Below are 15,259 nucleotides of genomic sequence, written 5' to 3'. Positions count from 1 at the left end.
TTGTGGCCTTCAAGTGGCCCTGGACCCATCATCATGGGCCCAAGCAACAGGCCATTTTCTACAGAGAATGCCTAGAGATTTTCAAGGGACTTCTGGGTTGTGAGGAGAGAGGGAGGCTGTATTCTCTCCTGCAGCGCACATTTTGAACCTACTTTGGAATACAGGAGGATGTTCTCTGCCTTTCAGGGAGACCACTCGGTTGGGAAGTACCGGTGCCTTCTCTGCCAGAAGGAGTTTAGCTCAGAAAGTGGAGTCAAGTACCATATCCTCAAGGCTCACTCAGAGGTAAGGAACTAGGCAGGGTGCAATGGGGCTTCGGAGCATGGTTGAGGCTGTTTCCTGCTACAGTTCATCTGTGTCCACTAGAAGCTCCCATTGGAGCTAGCAGTGTTTAGGCCAGAAGTGGGCAAACTATGGCCCGCGGGCCACATCCAGCCCGCGGGACCGTCCTGCCCGGCCCCTGAGCTCCCGGCCAGGGAGGCCAGCCCCCAGCCCCTCCCCCACAGCCTCACCTCACCGCACCACCAGCGCTCTGGCCCGCTGCTCCTCCCGGGCAGCGTGGGTGGCGTGGCTGGCTGTGGCGGGGCTGCGAGCTTCTGCTGCTCTGAGCAGCATGGTAAGGGGGCGGGGAGTTGGATAAGGGGCAGGGGGTTCCCAGGGGCAGTCAGGGCACAGGGAGCAGGGGGGGTTGGATAGGGGGTGGGGTCCCGGGGGGTGGTGGTTAGGGGACAAAGAGAGGGGAGGTTGGATGGGTTCTGAGGGGGGCGGGAAGTGGGAGGGGGCGGATAGGGGGCGGGGGCCAGGCTGTTTGGGGAGGCACAGCCTTCCCTACCTGGCCCTCCATACAGTTTCACAACGCTGATGTGGCCCTCGGGCCAAAAAGTTTGCCCACCCCTGGTTTAGGCAGAGGCGGGAGGTGAGCTTTTTTGGCCATCCCTCCTTGTCCCACCTGTTGGACCTTCATCTGAAGCCCCAGAGCACCCGGTCTAGTCTCTGGCACGTCCGGAGATACGACGCTCCTATGGCCTTACTTTGCACACTTTGTGTTCAGGGTGGGCAGTGGCAAACTCATTCAGCCCAGTTTCCAACCCCACCCCCAGGCTGAAAAGCTTGACTCTGATTTGAAGGTTGTTGGGTTCCCGTTCTGCTTATGGGAGACTGAGAGAAAGGGAAGAGAGAGAACTGAAAACATGGGGGGAAAGTGGAGCGGAGCCTGGGAGGTGAGGGGAAATAGAGAGAAACTGGGAGGAGGGGGTGAAAGGGGAGAAGAGGAGAGAGACATTTTAAAGTGAAGAGAGATACAATCCACACTTGAATAGCACATTCAGAGTGCACTATTCCTTCTGTCCTTAATACACAGCACAGATTTTTTTTCCCCTTTAGATAGAAAAATGGTATAAACTATAGGAGGAAAAGGTTTGCAGCTCAGGGCCCTGTTATGAGAGGCAGTGTGGTCTAGTGGGTAGGCACCGGGCTGGGAGTCAGGAGCATCCAAAACTAATTTGTGGCATTTGCAAAACTTAAGCTTCCCCAAAGATTCCCCCCGTTCCTGCTTCCCCTCCCCCTGCTTCCATCATTACATGTCAGTGCCTCTGTGGACAGATGCTAAGAGAAGCATTCAGGCTGTGGCAAGAGATGTACTGCATCATTGCACAGGACCCATTGGCAAGTTAAAACTGGGGGAACAGGGGCAGGAGGGTGGAATAAGGGGGATTTCAGAGGTCAGAGAGGGAAATCTAGGGGGTTTCTGGATGTGTATGGAGTTCGGGAGTTTTCCCTGGTGAGAGTGAGGCCAGGAGGGAAAACACGGGTTTTTATAACATGGACGGGGGGAGGTGTAAATGCCGTGGCTGGGACAGTGCTCCCTGGCCTGGGAGGGCGACTAACCTCCAGTCCTGTTCTTTTTCCCTTTGGACACAGAACTGGTTCCGAACCTCTTCAGAGGCGGCCCGGAAGAAAAAGAACAGGGACCAGATTTCCTCCAACCAGGAGGAGAAAAAGAAAAGCACAACTGGGAAGAAAAGGGGGAGGAAACCCAAGGAAAGGCCCCCAGAAATGTCTCCGAAAGGCAAAGAGAGCTCGGCAGCAAAGACTAATCATAAGAAAGCCACAGAGCCCTGGGAAGGATCCAACTGCAGCCCCGAAGGGAGAGAGAGAGGCACCAAGCTACCCACCAACAGGAAAGGGGGAGCCAGTAAGATGCCTGAGAAATAAGGGGTTCAGAGACTCTCTGAGGATTAGTTTACAGGCCAGGGTAACGGGGTGGGGCCCCTCCCGGTTTTCTCTCCCCCGCCCCCTGCTCATCCGTTTGTTTTTTTTTTAAAAAAAACAACAACAAAAAACCACTTTAAAATCATGGACCTTGTTTCACACTGGAAAAAAAGAAAAGACTGCGACCCTCCATCCGTCACTCCCGTGCGCACGCCCGTACCCCTCGACTCCCCTCCACACACACGCGTGTGCACTTGTGCATACACACGGGCTGCACAGCTCTTCCACTGACGGGTCACGTAATGCAGCCAAACCTCTGCAAAGCGGGGACCCCCCTGCTGACCGTTCCCTTCAAATTCTGTGCGCTGAACTGGTGATGCTTGAGCAAGAGGAAAGTGCAATAGAGGCGGAGCGTAAAGGCGTTTTATTTGGGATTGCTTGTCGGATTACCGTGCCAGCATAGGAACCTGATTGGTTTCTTTTTGGGTGGGGCAGGGGAGGGAGGAAAATGATCTTTTAGACACCGTCTGTACCACGCCCACAAACGGTGCGACAGCCTGTGGCTTGTTAGTTGCGATGACCTAAGGGCGGAGTTGAAGAGGTGTCTCCAGTGACTAGGCTTCGCCTACCCGTTGCAGTGGCTGGTGAGGCTTAGAAAATGCCAGTCCCGAAGCCAGATGCAGAACATGGTTATAGCCAGAATCCAAAGCATAGCGCCCTTAGGAAAGATTTTGGGTTTGTAAGGCAAGCTGGTGCCCCGTGGTACCCACAGTTAGTCCACTTGGTTTCTATGAATGATGCTCGTGCTGTAGCTCGGAAGCCCGCCTGTCGATTTCAAAAGATGTCGTGGGTCCGAGCGTTTAACCCATGGTCTGTTGGTTTCATGGCCTGGCCGGTGTATTGGGCGTGGTTTCTTCTCCGCCGTCAGGGTAAGCAGGTGTGGTGACCATACGTAGCGGTGCGTTCGCCGTAGCACAAGGAGTTTGTCTGTTTTGGCCGTTGTCGTTCACAAGCAGCAAAGAATGCTCAGCGAGGCCAGAAACATGCCTGTGGGGCATGAGAAAAAGATCATGACTGTCACTTGTGACTCCAGCGAAAGTCCACTGGAGCAGCAGGTTCTCAGCACCTTTGGAAATCAGGCTTAATGAAACCAGTCCCAAGGAAGAGTTTTTTATTGGGGGAGGGGGGGAATTTGTTTTATTTTTTTAACTGAAAGCTGGGCAGTTGCAAAATTATCTGAGCTCCGTTGCCAGATTGATGGGGAGAAAAACCCTCTGGATTTTGAGAGAACTTTTCCAGACTTTTTTAAAAAATGTACATCAATATCAAATACTGTATCAAATTGATACTGAGCTATTGGTACAAATAGCCCGTTAGCAACAGAGCTGGGTGACTGCTGCAGAAAATATGCATGGGCATTTCTTTGAATTCCCCCTTTCTGTGCTCGCTTTCTGCTGGCAGGAATGTTCACTACAAGAGCAAACGCTGTGGAGGGTTGGCAGAAAGAGACTTTCAAATTCGTGATGATGAGCCATCACCCCGGACAGCTGATTCTAAGAGTGAGGCTCATTCAATCAGGGGTCAGAAACAAACCACGTGACCTATCTGTCCAATCCAGTCCACTCAGGGTGAAGAACTTCCGATAATGAATCCATCTGAGAACATTGCAAGATGTTCACGGACAGAGAAAGAGGCAAAATTCATCCAAGTGCTCTATGAATTAGTCACCCAGTTCTCTTCGCTAGGTCAATGAGATCTCTCCAGCCTGAATTTGGTGCACTGCATTGGCACCAAGTGACAATCACAGGTCATGCTTTATAGTCACACCTCCGTGGCTTGATGGATGCACTCCTCTCTTGACTTGTTCTTAGCGCCCTCCCTTTGGGAGGAACATGCCGTGGCCCAGGGGAGCAGCCTCTGATCCCCTGAAACTCATACTGACCTCAGTTCATCTTCCCAATTTGTCATTCCTGGGAGTCCCTTTTAAACAACTGCACTTGTTTTGCGTTCGTATTTCTCTGAGCTGAAATTCTTAGAACACCTCGCTCTGGGCTGGAGGAGAAACTTCCCCAGACCAAAGTCCATCGGCTTCTAGACAAAAACCAGGCTACCTCGCTCCTTGATAAATACATGGGCCTCGCTGCAGTTCATATCACAAGGAGGCTTACCAGAGCATTTTTGTAACATGTTTTTCACTTGCCAGTGGAACAAAACCCAAGGAGCTTTTCCCTCATTTGTTCCAAATTGGGAATTTTGGAAGGTTACGTTCAGGGGGAAGAAATTCTGCTTATTTAGTCAATTAAGACCTTGACCTTCACTTTGCTTCACTGCATTTCACAGCCTGTCCTCCATCCCCTCAATTCTTAGTATTTTTTTCATGCTCTGAAGAGCCATTCAGTAATAATTAATGTCCTTCTCCAGTGACACATTATTACTGCCTCAGAGATAGAGCTGTCTACTCCTGATGTCAAGTCAACTCCTCTGGGGAATCCTTGCTTAAGTGCCCACCATATATCCTGAGAGCTGAAGTAAAACGTGTGCATTTCCCCTGGTAGCACTAAGGAAGTGTGGCTAAAGCCTCCGCTACTTGCCCCTGAAAACTGTGGTCTAAAGATTGCTCGGGATAAAATCCCTCCCTTGCATTTGGCCATTGTTTACGGAACACTGCTAGGCCGCATTTTAAAGCAATTAGTGAACAAATTTAATTAGACAGCACATCTGGTCCTGTTTGCCTTTTGGGCGTCATCTGTTCTGTTGTTTATCTTGTTGTCAGTAGCGCAAAGTACAGACCTTATCCCCCAGAGGAAGAGGATGCTTCTCAGTAGCCAAAAGGCCAGCGACTTCCTAGCCTTTGCAACAGGATAAACTGGAGCTAACTTTCCTCGCAACTTTCCAGTGCATTGCAAAGAAAGTAGGAAAAAGACGACCAGGTGCAATTTTGCAGTCATTTTGGTGATATTCTAGCCAGACAGAGCTCAACGGTAGGGCTGCCTGTTTCAAATGGAGTCATCAAAGCAGTAATTACCAGAAAGCCATTTGCATTGAGGGTTATTATTCCCAGGGTGGCGAAACACTGTTAAGCTGTATCCCGCCGATGCTCCAGGGAGGGGCCATCCTGCCATTGTTCCAGGCTAATATTGCCACTTGCTAAAAGGCCCTAGAGCAGCAGAAGCATTCTGCCGTTCCCTCGCAGGAATGGAACGCAGCGCGAGAAGGGATGTGAGAAGTAACGGGGCCTCGGATTTTCAAAAACAACACGTCCAGTCATGCTCCTAAATCTGTACGTAGGCTCCTAAATCAAGTGACCTGATTTCTCAGTCGTGCTGAGCACCCAGCTCCCGTTGACGTCAGGGAACGCTGCTGGACGCTCAGCACTTTTGAGAAATCGGGTCACTTTATCTCGGAGCCTAAATCGACTTTAGAAGCTTGATTTCAGGCGCCTGCTTTTCATGATCTCAGTGAGAACTGTTTGAATAGTTACAGATTAACACCAGCTGGAAGATGTTTAGATGTTCAGATAAGGATCCTGACACGGCAGAAAGCATGGCTGAAAGGAACAGAGGAAAGGCTGGGAAAAGACGCAAGGAGAACCCCTGCTGCATCGTGGCATGTACAGTACAAATAGCAAGATTACACTGAAACGCAATTGGTATTGTGTAGGCCCAGGCCTTGAAAAACGTGGGTCCCAAAGCACACTTGCTGCACCCTCAAACTCTGCAGGTCTGATTGTGCACATTGGCTGTCACACAGCACGACTGCATGTCTTGTGCACGCTTCAGTACACATGCTTTTGCTGGGGCACCCACAGCTACCTCCTTTAAAGAACTGAGCCCCTAGGCCCAAAATCTTCCCCTCACCCCAAGTAAATGGGCCAGGCGCCGGGGACTCTGCAAGGAGGAGTCCTCTTCTCATGGCACCAGAGCAGCTACTCAAGGCTAACGGTGCCTAGCTCCAAATCCACCATGTCCTGCTCTCCAAGGAGACCTCACCGATCTGGGCTGTGCAGCATGTGTGGGGTTCCAGCGGCTGGGCTTCCCTTTGCACGTGGAAGAGGCGGGACTGGCTCCTTAGCACTGGAAACACCCTGACCTTTATTTTCAGTGACCGTCGCACGTTCTTCATGAATAGAATTGCAGGAGGACACTTCGGTTTTGTGACGTCCCAGATTTACAAACAAAAGCAGCTTTGTCAGATACTCTCAACACGAGGGGACGTGCCAGCGCCACTTCGGGGGTCTCGCACAGCTCTCTGCAATTCAAACTGGGATCTTCTGGATAGCCACTGACTAGGGGGCTCCTCTCATATGGTCCAGTACATTCTCTCCTGAGGCCTTTCTCGAGTGTGGAATGGGTTGTGATCAGACAGGGGGCATTGCAGTTGTTTGTATCTATTACGTGGGCGTGTCTGAAATGGGCCTGAGCCACAGAATCTGGATCTGAAGCCAGGTCTCCAAGACTTCTGTATCTGGGAGTACTTGGATCTGGGGGTTCCATTTGGTCTGTTAGAGAGAGAGTTAAAGAGGGAAATTTAGAGCTGGGTTCCAATTGGGAACTTTCCAAAAGTTTGGGAGCTGTTTGGATCTAAGTTTTGGCTTCTGGCCCATTTCTGATTGCGCAGTATCTGCTGACATACATCCACCCCAGCTGTGTGAGCGTCACCCAGCTAAGGCCTGAAAACGTATCTCAGCACTAGTCTCAGTGACAGCTGATGCGGGAGTTCTCCTTAAGCTCAAATGGTAGAGCAGCTGCTGCTGCTCTTAGATGTCGCGTTCCTCGGTTCAAGTCCCAAAAGGGATGGATTCCACTCAGTGGCAACCAGTTTGTGGGTCAGTCCTGCTGGTGGTACGTTGTCTGATGCTGGTTTGTGTGTGAACAGCAGTGGGCCAGGTTCACGCTGCTGGGGGACAGCTGTGTGCTTGTGTGCTCGATCCCGGGCCTTGTCCTCTGTGGCTGGGGGCTTGAAAAGTGACATGAGTCTGTGTTGATAGTGGAGCTTCTCCCTTAACTGAAGTGGTTGAGCGGCTTCCCTGGGCTCTGTGCGTCTCCAGTTCAGCTCCCCATGGAGCACCAGTTGCCTCCCCAGGGGTTAGCACATGGGCCGGGAGTTGAGAGTTCAAACGTGCACAGAGATGGCTTGAATCAGACAGGAGTTGATAGCATCTCAGTAAGGGCAGAGCAGGGGGACATCCGAAGGCAGAATGGACCTGTTGGAGGTGATGTTTATCAGTACTACACAGCTCTCTCTACCCCATGTAGCTGGCCAGTTCGGGGTGGAGTCCTGGGCCGGCCCTTTGGGGCACCCCGAGGAGTAAAAGGTGAGAACAGTCTTTCTTCTTCGAGTGCTTGCTCATATCGATTCCATTCTAGGTGTGTGCGCACCTAGGGGCACAGTTGTCAGCATTTTTTGCCTTAGCGGTATCCATAGGGCCAGCCTCTGGAGTGCCGTGCTCATGCGCTGGTTTATGAGGTGCTGCCAGTCCTACGCTCTCTCCCTTCCTTCTTGCTGCCATGGCGGTGGGTCAGAGCGCCTTCCTCTTGCCTCGCAAGTGGACAGTGGTTTTTCCTAGTACCTACTTGGTCTATAGTTTTTACAGTAGTTTCATACCAGGCAGTCTTCTTCCCGAAACCTCCTAAATCAGATGAGGAGTGAGATTACACTCGCTGGACGTCAGGAGGGCGCTGGCTTTCTCCATGGAACAGACTAAGCCATTATGTAAATCAATGCAGCTCTTCGTCGCGGTGGCAGACAGGATGAAAGGCCTTCCTGTGTCCATTCCAAGAATCTCATCTTGAATCACTGCCTGCATCAGGTTTTGCTATGAACAGGCAAAAGTCCCACCGTCAGCCATTTTACCTGCCCGTTCAACCAGGGTGCAAGCCTCGTCGGCAGCCTTCCTGGCCCAGGTGCCGACTCAAGATATCTGCAGGGCCACTACCTGGTCGTCCAGCCACACGTTCACGTCCCATTACGCACTGACCCAGCAAGCCTGGGACGATGCTGGCTTCGGCAGAGCAGTATTGCAAGCTGCACGACTGTGAACTCCAAGCCTTCATGGATACGGCTTGTGAGTCACCTAGAATGGAATCGACCTGAGAAAGCACTCGAAAAAGAAGACATGGTTATCTGCCTTTCGTAACTGGTGTTCTTCGAGATGTGTTGCTCATGCCCATTCCAATACCTGCCCTCCTGCCCCTCTGTCGGAGTTGCCGGCAAGAAGGAACTGAGAGGTCGTAGGGCCGGCAGTGCCTCATATACCAACACATGAGCACGGCCCTCCAGAGGGCGCCAAAGCCTGCCCTACGGATACCGCTACGGCAAAAAATTCTGACAACAGTGCACATGAGTGCACACACACTGAGAATGGAATGGACATGAGGAACACCTCTCAAAGAACAACAGTCATGAAAGGTAGGTAACCGTGTTTATGTCCCTTCCCTGAGCTCAAGGCCTGCAGTTCTGTGTGCAACTCCTGCAGACCACACAGCTGAGGGCGAGAAAAGCTCCCCACCCCCATCCGCCTGCTGCACACCTGTGTGCAGGCCAGGCAATAACAGACCCCTCGGAAGAGACTACAGCGCATTCAGGATCCCGGTTGGGAGGGCGTCTTTCCTGTTCACCTTTTCCACAAATCTGCCCCACCAGCGGCCTGCTTTTCAGGGTTGCTGATCGCATGGCAGTTACTGGGACCTGCAGCTGCCCAGCCCGTCTGAGAAGCAGCCTGTTGATCGGTACTAGAAAACCCATCAGTTATGCAGCACAGCGGAGTGCATGGGTCAGTTTGTACCCACACACCGGGGCTAGTTTCCATGCTGCCGTTAAATAGTATTTGTTTTACAGTAGCCACCAGATGCCTCCGTCTGGATCAGGAGCCCAATCAGGATCAGGGCCCCTCTGCACCAGACTTATAGGAAGGCACAGCCCTTGCCCTGATCGGAGCCCCATTGCACTTGTCATGTGCAAAGCACATAGGATCCCGTCCTGAAGCGCTTACATTAGAGCTGCACAAAGAGGGTTTCATGTGAAGCCCAAATCCATGGTGCACGCGTGAGCATTGCCTTCCTCGTGAGCCTTACAGGCTAGCTGCAAGCAAGTGGGATGTGTGCAAAGATTGGGGTCTGGAGGACCCGGTGCTCCGACTCTGTGGGGTTCTGTGGTGTGAACCCAGTTCCGAGCACTCAGCAATGTTAAATGTCCCGCCAATGTTGATGATACTGGTGTGTGTGTATGTTAGTTCATATCTAGGACCAACCAGAGCGGAATTCTGGGGTTACCCCGTGTATGGAAGAATAGCAAGACAGCCTCTAGTTCATTTCATTCCTGGTCACAGCTGCGTAGATTACAGTCGGTGGCCTTTGACCTCCATCATCTCTATCCAAAAATCTCATGGGTTACATTCGGGCTGCCTGATCCAACCACTTGAGGCACCATCTGCCCACCCTTTAAAAAAAATCTTATTAATCTGCCTTCCCAAGCCAGGACACTTTCATTTACCCTTCTCTTTATTATGCTGCAGTTTCACCACTAGTCATGAGAAAGGAAAGGAGAGTCCCAAATATTTCCTGTCCCAGGTGTGGGAAGGCTGTGGCTGTAGAGAATGGAAAGGCTACAGAGCAGTGGTGTGTCTTCAGCCCACCAGTGGGGAAGGTGTATAGTAAACAGATTGCTGACGTCCTCGATTCCCTTCCTTTTAAATCCTGCTTCCCAAGAGGAATGCAGTTTAGGAATAATTTCCCAGGCCTCGCTCCAACTTGCAGAATGCCTAAGCAGCTGCAGCTCTATTCTTCTCAGCAGAGCAACCAGTGTTGAGACTTGCCTTAAAAATAGCTTTTCATTGCCCTTCATCCTTTCTGTTTTCACAGCACAAACAGCTGCAGAGCAAAGGAAACAGCCCGAAATGCACATCAGTAAAATGAATGTGAGCGCAAGGTTCAGTGCAGAGTTTCAAATGTGTTAGGTGTGTGCACCTGCATGTCTAATTTGCATGCACTATTACTGCAATTGTGTGCACACATTGGGTATCTGCACGTGCAAATTCACCTGATTGGCTACTTGTGCACACAGTTTCCATGATTGCACCTGTAGCAGCAGCCATTGTGTATGCAAGTTAGGCACTCATTTGCACACTGGGACATGTAACCTCCAGAGTCATCAATACACTGGGGAGAAGAATATCAGAAATTTCTGGAGAAGAAAAAGACCAACTGGCCCAACGTGGCAGCCGTGTTAACATTTCTCGTACTGCCCCGGTCTCAAGCCTTTCCATTCCTTTTCTCTCTCCGGAAGCAAAGCTTGGCATCTCTTGAGCTCATTTCTGCTATCGCTGCTGTTCCCCACAGTTTGCTCTATGTGTTCGTCACACCCGTGTCTGATAGTCCTGCCAGGGTTCCACATACACTCCTAGTTTCCCACTTTCTAGATTCTTGGTAATGAACTGAAGCCCGATGGCCAAGAATTCCCAGGACTGCCCTTCCCCCGGACGCAAGGATAGCCAAGCACGAGGCCTCTGATCTGACTGATCGTTTAATGGTCAGTGACATATTTTTCATAGTAGTTCGCTCCCTTCTTTCACATTCCATTTCTGTTCGGTGCTGGCTCTCGCTCTCTCTCTCTCTCTCTTCCATGTTCAGCTCTCCAGCTCTGGCCAAGGAGGGCTGGAGAGAATTTCCTCCAGAGTCCGGCAGTGTCATTCAGTGCATGGGAGCTTTCTGTAGAGCAACGTGAGGCTTATGTGCCCTGCCCTACTCAGTTCTCAGGGACCTAAGTGCGGTGCCAGTGCCTGGCCACCGTGCTTGGACTGCCCAACCAGTGAAATCTCCATCTGTCCATCTTAGGCATGTCTAATGCCTTAGTATCCGGGTACCAATGTCACTGGTGGCTGGAGACCAAAGGCCATGTGCTGGCCCCCGCGACAGCCCTTTTGCACTGCTCTGACCTGGCAAAGGGACCATAAAACTGCCCTAACTGGGCAACTTGGGATTGCCCGGATATGGGGGAATCTCTGGGTGGTAGAGTCCAGCATAGTCCCCCTAGCAGATCCCCTGCCTCAGTTCCTACGCTGAGCAAAGCTTGGCCAGATCCAGGGATTGGGGCCCAAACATTGCAAATGCAATTAGCTTCTTGCTGGTAGCCAAAAGCCAGGAAATATATTCCTAAGTCATTTTATAGTTGCTATTGGTAGCTTCAGTGACTGTTAGAAAACATCTGGCCCTTCTGCGTGCATGTGGGGCTGTGTGAGTATTACACACCGGACTCTGTGTCTCATCAAGGTCTGATCTGTTCCTGCTCGGCAAGCACTACGCCAATCGACTGCAAGGGGAGCTTTTCCTAACTAAAGACGTGCCAGACTGGAATCTCCAGTGGGAGCTCAGGTCAGTGTGGGGGTGGTAGTTCAGAAACAACCAGAAGAAAAACATTCTCCGTAGCACTGCAGTCAAACCCATTAAATAGAGAGGTAGAGATCCTCAGCTGATGGAAATTGGTGTAGTTCCGTTGTTGTGAACAGCTGCACGGATCTACGCCAGGAAGATCGCAGTAGCACTTATTCTATGTACAGTTAGATACCAGGGTTACTACCTGATCCCTCATATGGGGAATGTGCGCGTAATGGCGTCCACTGTGTGCAGAGTGGGTTTGTTTGGGTGTTGCTCGTTTCAGATTGTTTTGTGTGTGTGTTTCTGTTTTACGGCACTTTGATACACATATGGAGCCAGTAATCTGTGCATTTGCCTATCCAAACTGGGTGACTGTGTCCACAAACGGCTGCTGGTGTGTGCAATTACCTGTGCATGTGTATGAACTCGTGTGTTCCCAGTGGTAGATAGATTTTGTGTGCACGCACCAGCGCACACATGACCTAAGCCACATTGTTTGAAAAGTTTGCCTCCAAGTCCACATTGTCTCCCTGTGGGAGTAAAACATAGAATAGAATATCAGGGTTGGAAGGGACCTCCAGAGATCATCTAGTCCAACCCCCTGCTCAAAGCAGGACCAATCCCCAGACAGATTTTTACCCCAGTTCCTTAAATGGCCCCCCTCAAGGATTGAACTCTCAACCCTGGGTTTAGCAGGCCAATGCTCAAACCACTGAGCTATCCCCCCCAACATTTGGATGGCAATTTTGGCCTTGATGCTCATTACCACCAAGGCCCCTTTACCCCACGCTGGCAGTGTAAAAAGGGGCCGTTAGTGCAAATGACATCAGGCCCTTTGAGATCAGCAACCCCCTATGGTCCGAGGTGCTGCCTGCAGCTCCAGGTTCGGTTAGCTCCAGGTTGGTAGCAATGCCAGCAGGGCGTTGGCCACTTCTCCAGATACCGCAGCTTTGCAGCACATCTATTTAAAACCAGGAAGCTTTTGAAATTGACATTTTAGCCCAGATTCTGCCCTCTGAGAGACGCAGGCAACTCCTACTCACTGAATCTTGCCACATAAACCTTTGTGACGTGCCTTTCGACTGGTTCTGCTCCTTGGCTGCTTCCGTTAAAACCCGCGTGTTAACTGCAAAAGCCGTTTTTAAAATATTATCTTTACCTCACGACTTGGTAATAATCAAAGGCTGAAACACTTATCGCAGAGCTCGGGGGGGTTGGCGGGGAGGAGAGGAGGGTTGCGTCCTTTCTATTTATCAGTCATTTCTATATTTCATGTGCAGTTTCCATGCAGAAGAAACGGCGGCAGGGTGTCACTGTGACCTTTATCTTCACGAGCAAGGGGAGTGACAGCTTGTACCTGTTCTGTAGCTATGATTAGTTCATGGAAAGAGTTCTAGACAGAGAGGTCAGGAACTGGAAATAGCCCAAACAAAGGTTCAGATCCTCAACTGATGTCAATGCCTGGAGCGCCATTGAAGTCAATGCCAGTATACGCTGGCTGAAGATCTGAACCACAGTTCAGTTCGGTGTTCTTTGGGGGTCCTCTCTCCTCTCCCCTCCTTCCCTCTCCCAGGGTCTTGATTAAAGAGCTCCCATCTCTCCTCTGAGCGGGAGTCAGCTGATGCCCACAAACTGTATTGGGGGTGCATTTTCCCAGTTAGATGCTGCCGCCCTTTGTGTCTTGCCCATCTGCTGGGAGTTGGCCTCAGAAACTTGCCATAGATCAGTCAGTCCAGGAGCAGCCAGAAAACAGGAAAAATCAGTTATAACACTGAGGGCCAGAACCTCAGCTGGTGTACATGGACCTACCTCCATTAGCTTCAAAGGAGCTGCACTGATTTACCCCCGCTGAGGATCTAGCCCTGTGTCACTGGCAGTTGTTTTAACACCTGCATTGCAGGGAAGGGAGTGGAGACCCTGTTAGGCTAATTATAAAACTTGGCCAGGAGAGGAGGCTATTCTAATTCTGAGAGTCAGTGTGGCCAAGTGGGTAGTGCACTGAACTGAGACTTGGGAGAGCTGGAGCTCTAGGCCTGGCTTTGCTGCTGGGTGGCACTTGGGCCAGTTATGTCCCTGCTCCGTGCCTCAGTTTCCCCGTCTGTAAGAGGGGGATGATGGTACTGACTCCTTTTGTAAAGTGCTTTGAGATCTACAGATGAAAAGAGCTAGTTATAATAGGAGTTCTGACTGTAGCTTTTATCACTGCTGTTTTTTCAGAGCTTCACTGACTGCAATAGATTATGTGAATTTTGATATTTACCATCCTGGTGTATGTGTCTTTGCCATCTGTGAAATTTCCAATTGCTAGTTGTGACTAGTGGTACCATATTTTATACCCTTATTATACTCTTTATTGTCATAAATACTGGACTCTCTGGTGGTAAGGTTTTCCATCAGGGTTAGAGTTTTGGATTTAAATCTCATTGAGCCTTTAATCGAGCAGAAAGGTTTTAAAGTTGGTTGCGAGAGGGTTGGTTTATTGTTCTTGCTGGGGGTGTTTTTTCCCCAGGGCTGAAGTCTGCGTTGGTCCCTCCACCGTCTTGGTTTCATTCTCAGCGAGGAAGTGTTTTACTGTTGGAAGAAGTTCAGAAAGTAGCTGGAAGAACATACTGTAAACATGGAGCGAGTAGATAAATCTGGATCCCCTCCTGCTTCTGTTGAAGCCGATGGGAGCACTGCCATTGGCTTTACTGGGATGCGGAAAATCATGTCCAGGTTCCACTCATTAAAAGTCAATTCTCATGAAAAAGGAAACATATGGGGGCTTGTTCTGCAGCGAGGGGGGCCCCATTGATTTCAAAGGGAGGGTCATTCATGGAGTGACTCAGGGTTAGCAATGACTCTGGACTATATTATTCCTCTTGCAGCCAATCATGGTTGGCCATGTATCAACAGAAACAGTGGCGTCACTTGCATTCATCAGGGTTTTAACTGCTTTTCTGCTTGGTTCTGCTAGATCATCAGCTGGACCTCGCTTCCAGGATTGTCCTGGATGCACAGGGCAACGCTGGCATATGTACTGCCTTCACGGCCCTGATATATTAGAGTCCGATCCAGTTCCATTGAAGTTAATGGATGTTAGATCCTGTCCTCAGCCAGCATGGAAGCTGGGGGGGAAAAAAACACTTCTTAGAAACTTTGGTTTCAATGGGAGCTCGGTGCCTAAATATCTTTGAGGGTCTGAGCCATCAGGCCTCCCCCCATTATCTGCCCTCTGTAATCATGCCTATTTATAACAGCTCAGGTGTTATAACAGCACAGTGAGCGTGGCATGATACTTTAGAGTGGGAACGGCTAGGGCTCTTTGAGACGTCCCATCGGATTCAGGTACTAAAATCCTAATACCTGAATCCCTACCCGAGTAGGGCCCTACCAAATTCACAGCCATGAAAAACACGTCACGGACCATGAAAGCTGGTCTCCCCCATTGAAATCTGGCTGTAGCAGGGGAGAGCAGATTTCACGGCGCTGAGTGGCTGGAGAGCCCAGCTCTGAAGGCAGCGCTGACATCAGCAGCAGCACAGAAGTGAGGGTGTCCGTGTCTGGTATTGACACCCTTACTTCTGTGCTGCTGCTGGAGGCAGCGCTGCCTTCAGAGCTGGGCTCCCAGTCAGCAGCCGCCGCTCTCCACCCAAGTCTGTTTCAAGGCCCTCCTTCCCCTAGGCTGGGTCAGGGAC

General features: G+C 50.7%; 1 protein-coding gene across 3 annotated transcripts in view; it reads left to right on the top strand.

Moving 5' to 3' along the window:
* ZNF512B (zinc finger protein 512B) overlaps positions 1-3,830 on the top strand; it is a 63,168-nt gene extending 59,338 nt beyond the window's left edge. For all 3 annotated transcript variants that reach the window (XM_034787350.1, XM_034787351.1, XM_034787349.1), the window contains 2 exons: positions 187-285; positions 1,921-3,830. In XM_034787350.1, the coding sequence (XP_034643241.1) occupies positions 187-285; positions 1,921-2,214 (393 nt within the window). In that variant the 3' untranslated portion in view covers positions 2,215-3,830. The remainder of the gene's footprint in view (positions 1-186; positions 286-1,920) is intronic.
* Positions 3,831-15,259: the final 11,429 nt, after the last annotated feature.

The sequence above is a fragment of the Trachemys scripta genome, chromosome 12, assembly GCF_013100865.1.
Source record: "Trachemys scripta elegans isolate TJP31775 chromosome 12, CAS_Tse_1.0, whole genome shotgun sequence".
In the NCBI taxonomy this organism is placed as follows: Eukaryota; Metazoa; Chordata; order Testudines; family Emydidae; genus Trachemys; species Trachemys scripta.
The sequence above is the reverse complement of the archived record's forward strand: the minus strand, read 5'-3'. Positions and strand labels throughout refer to the sequence as shown.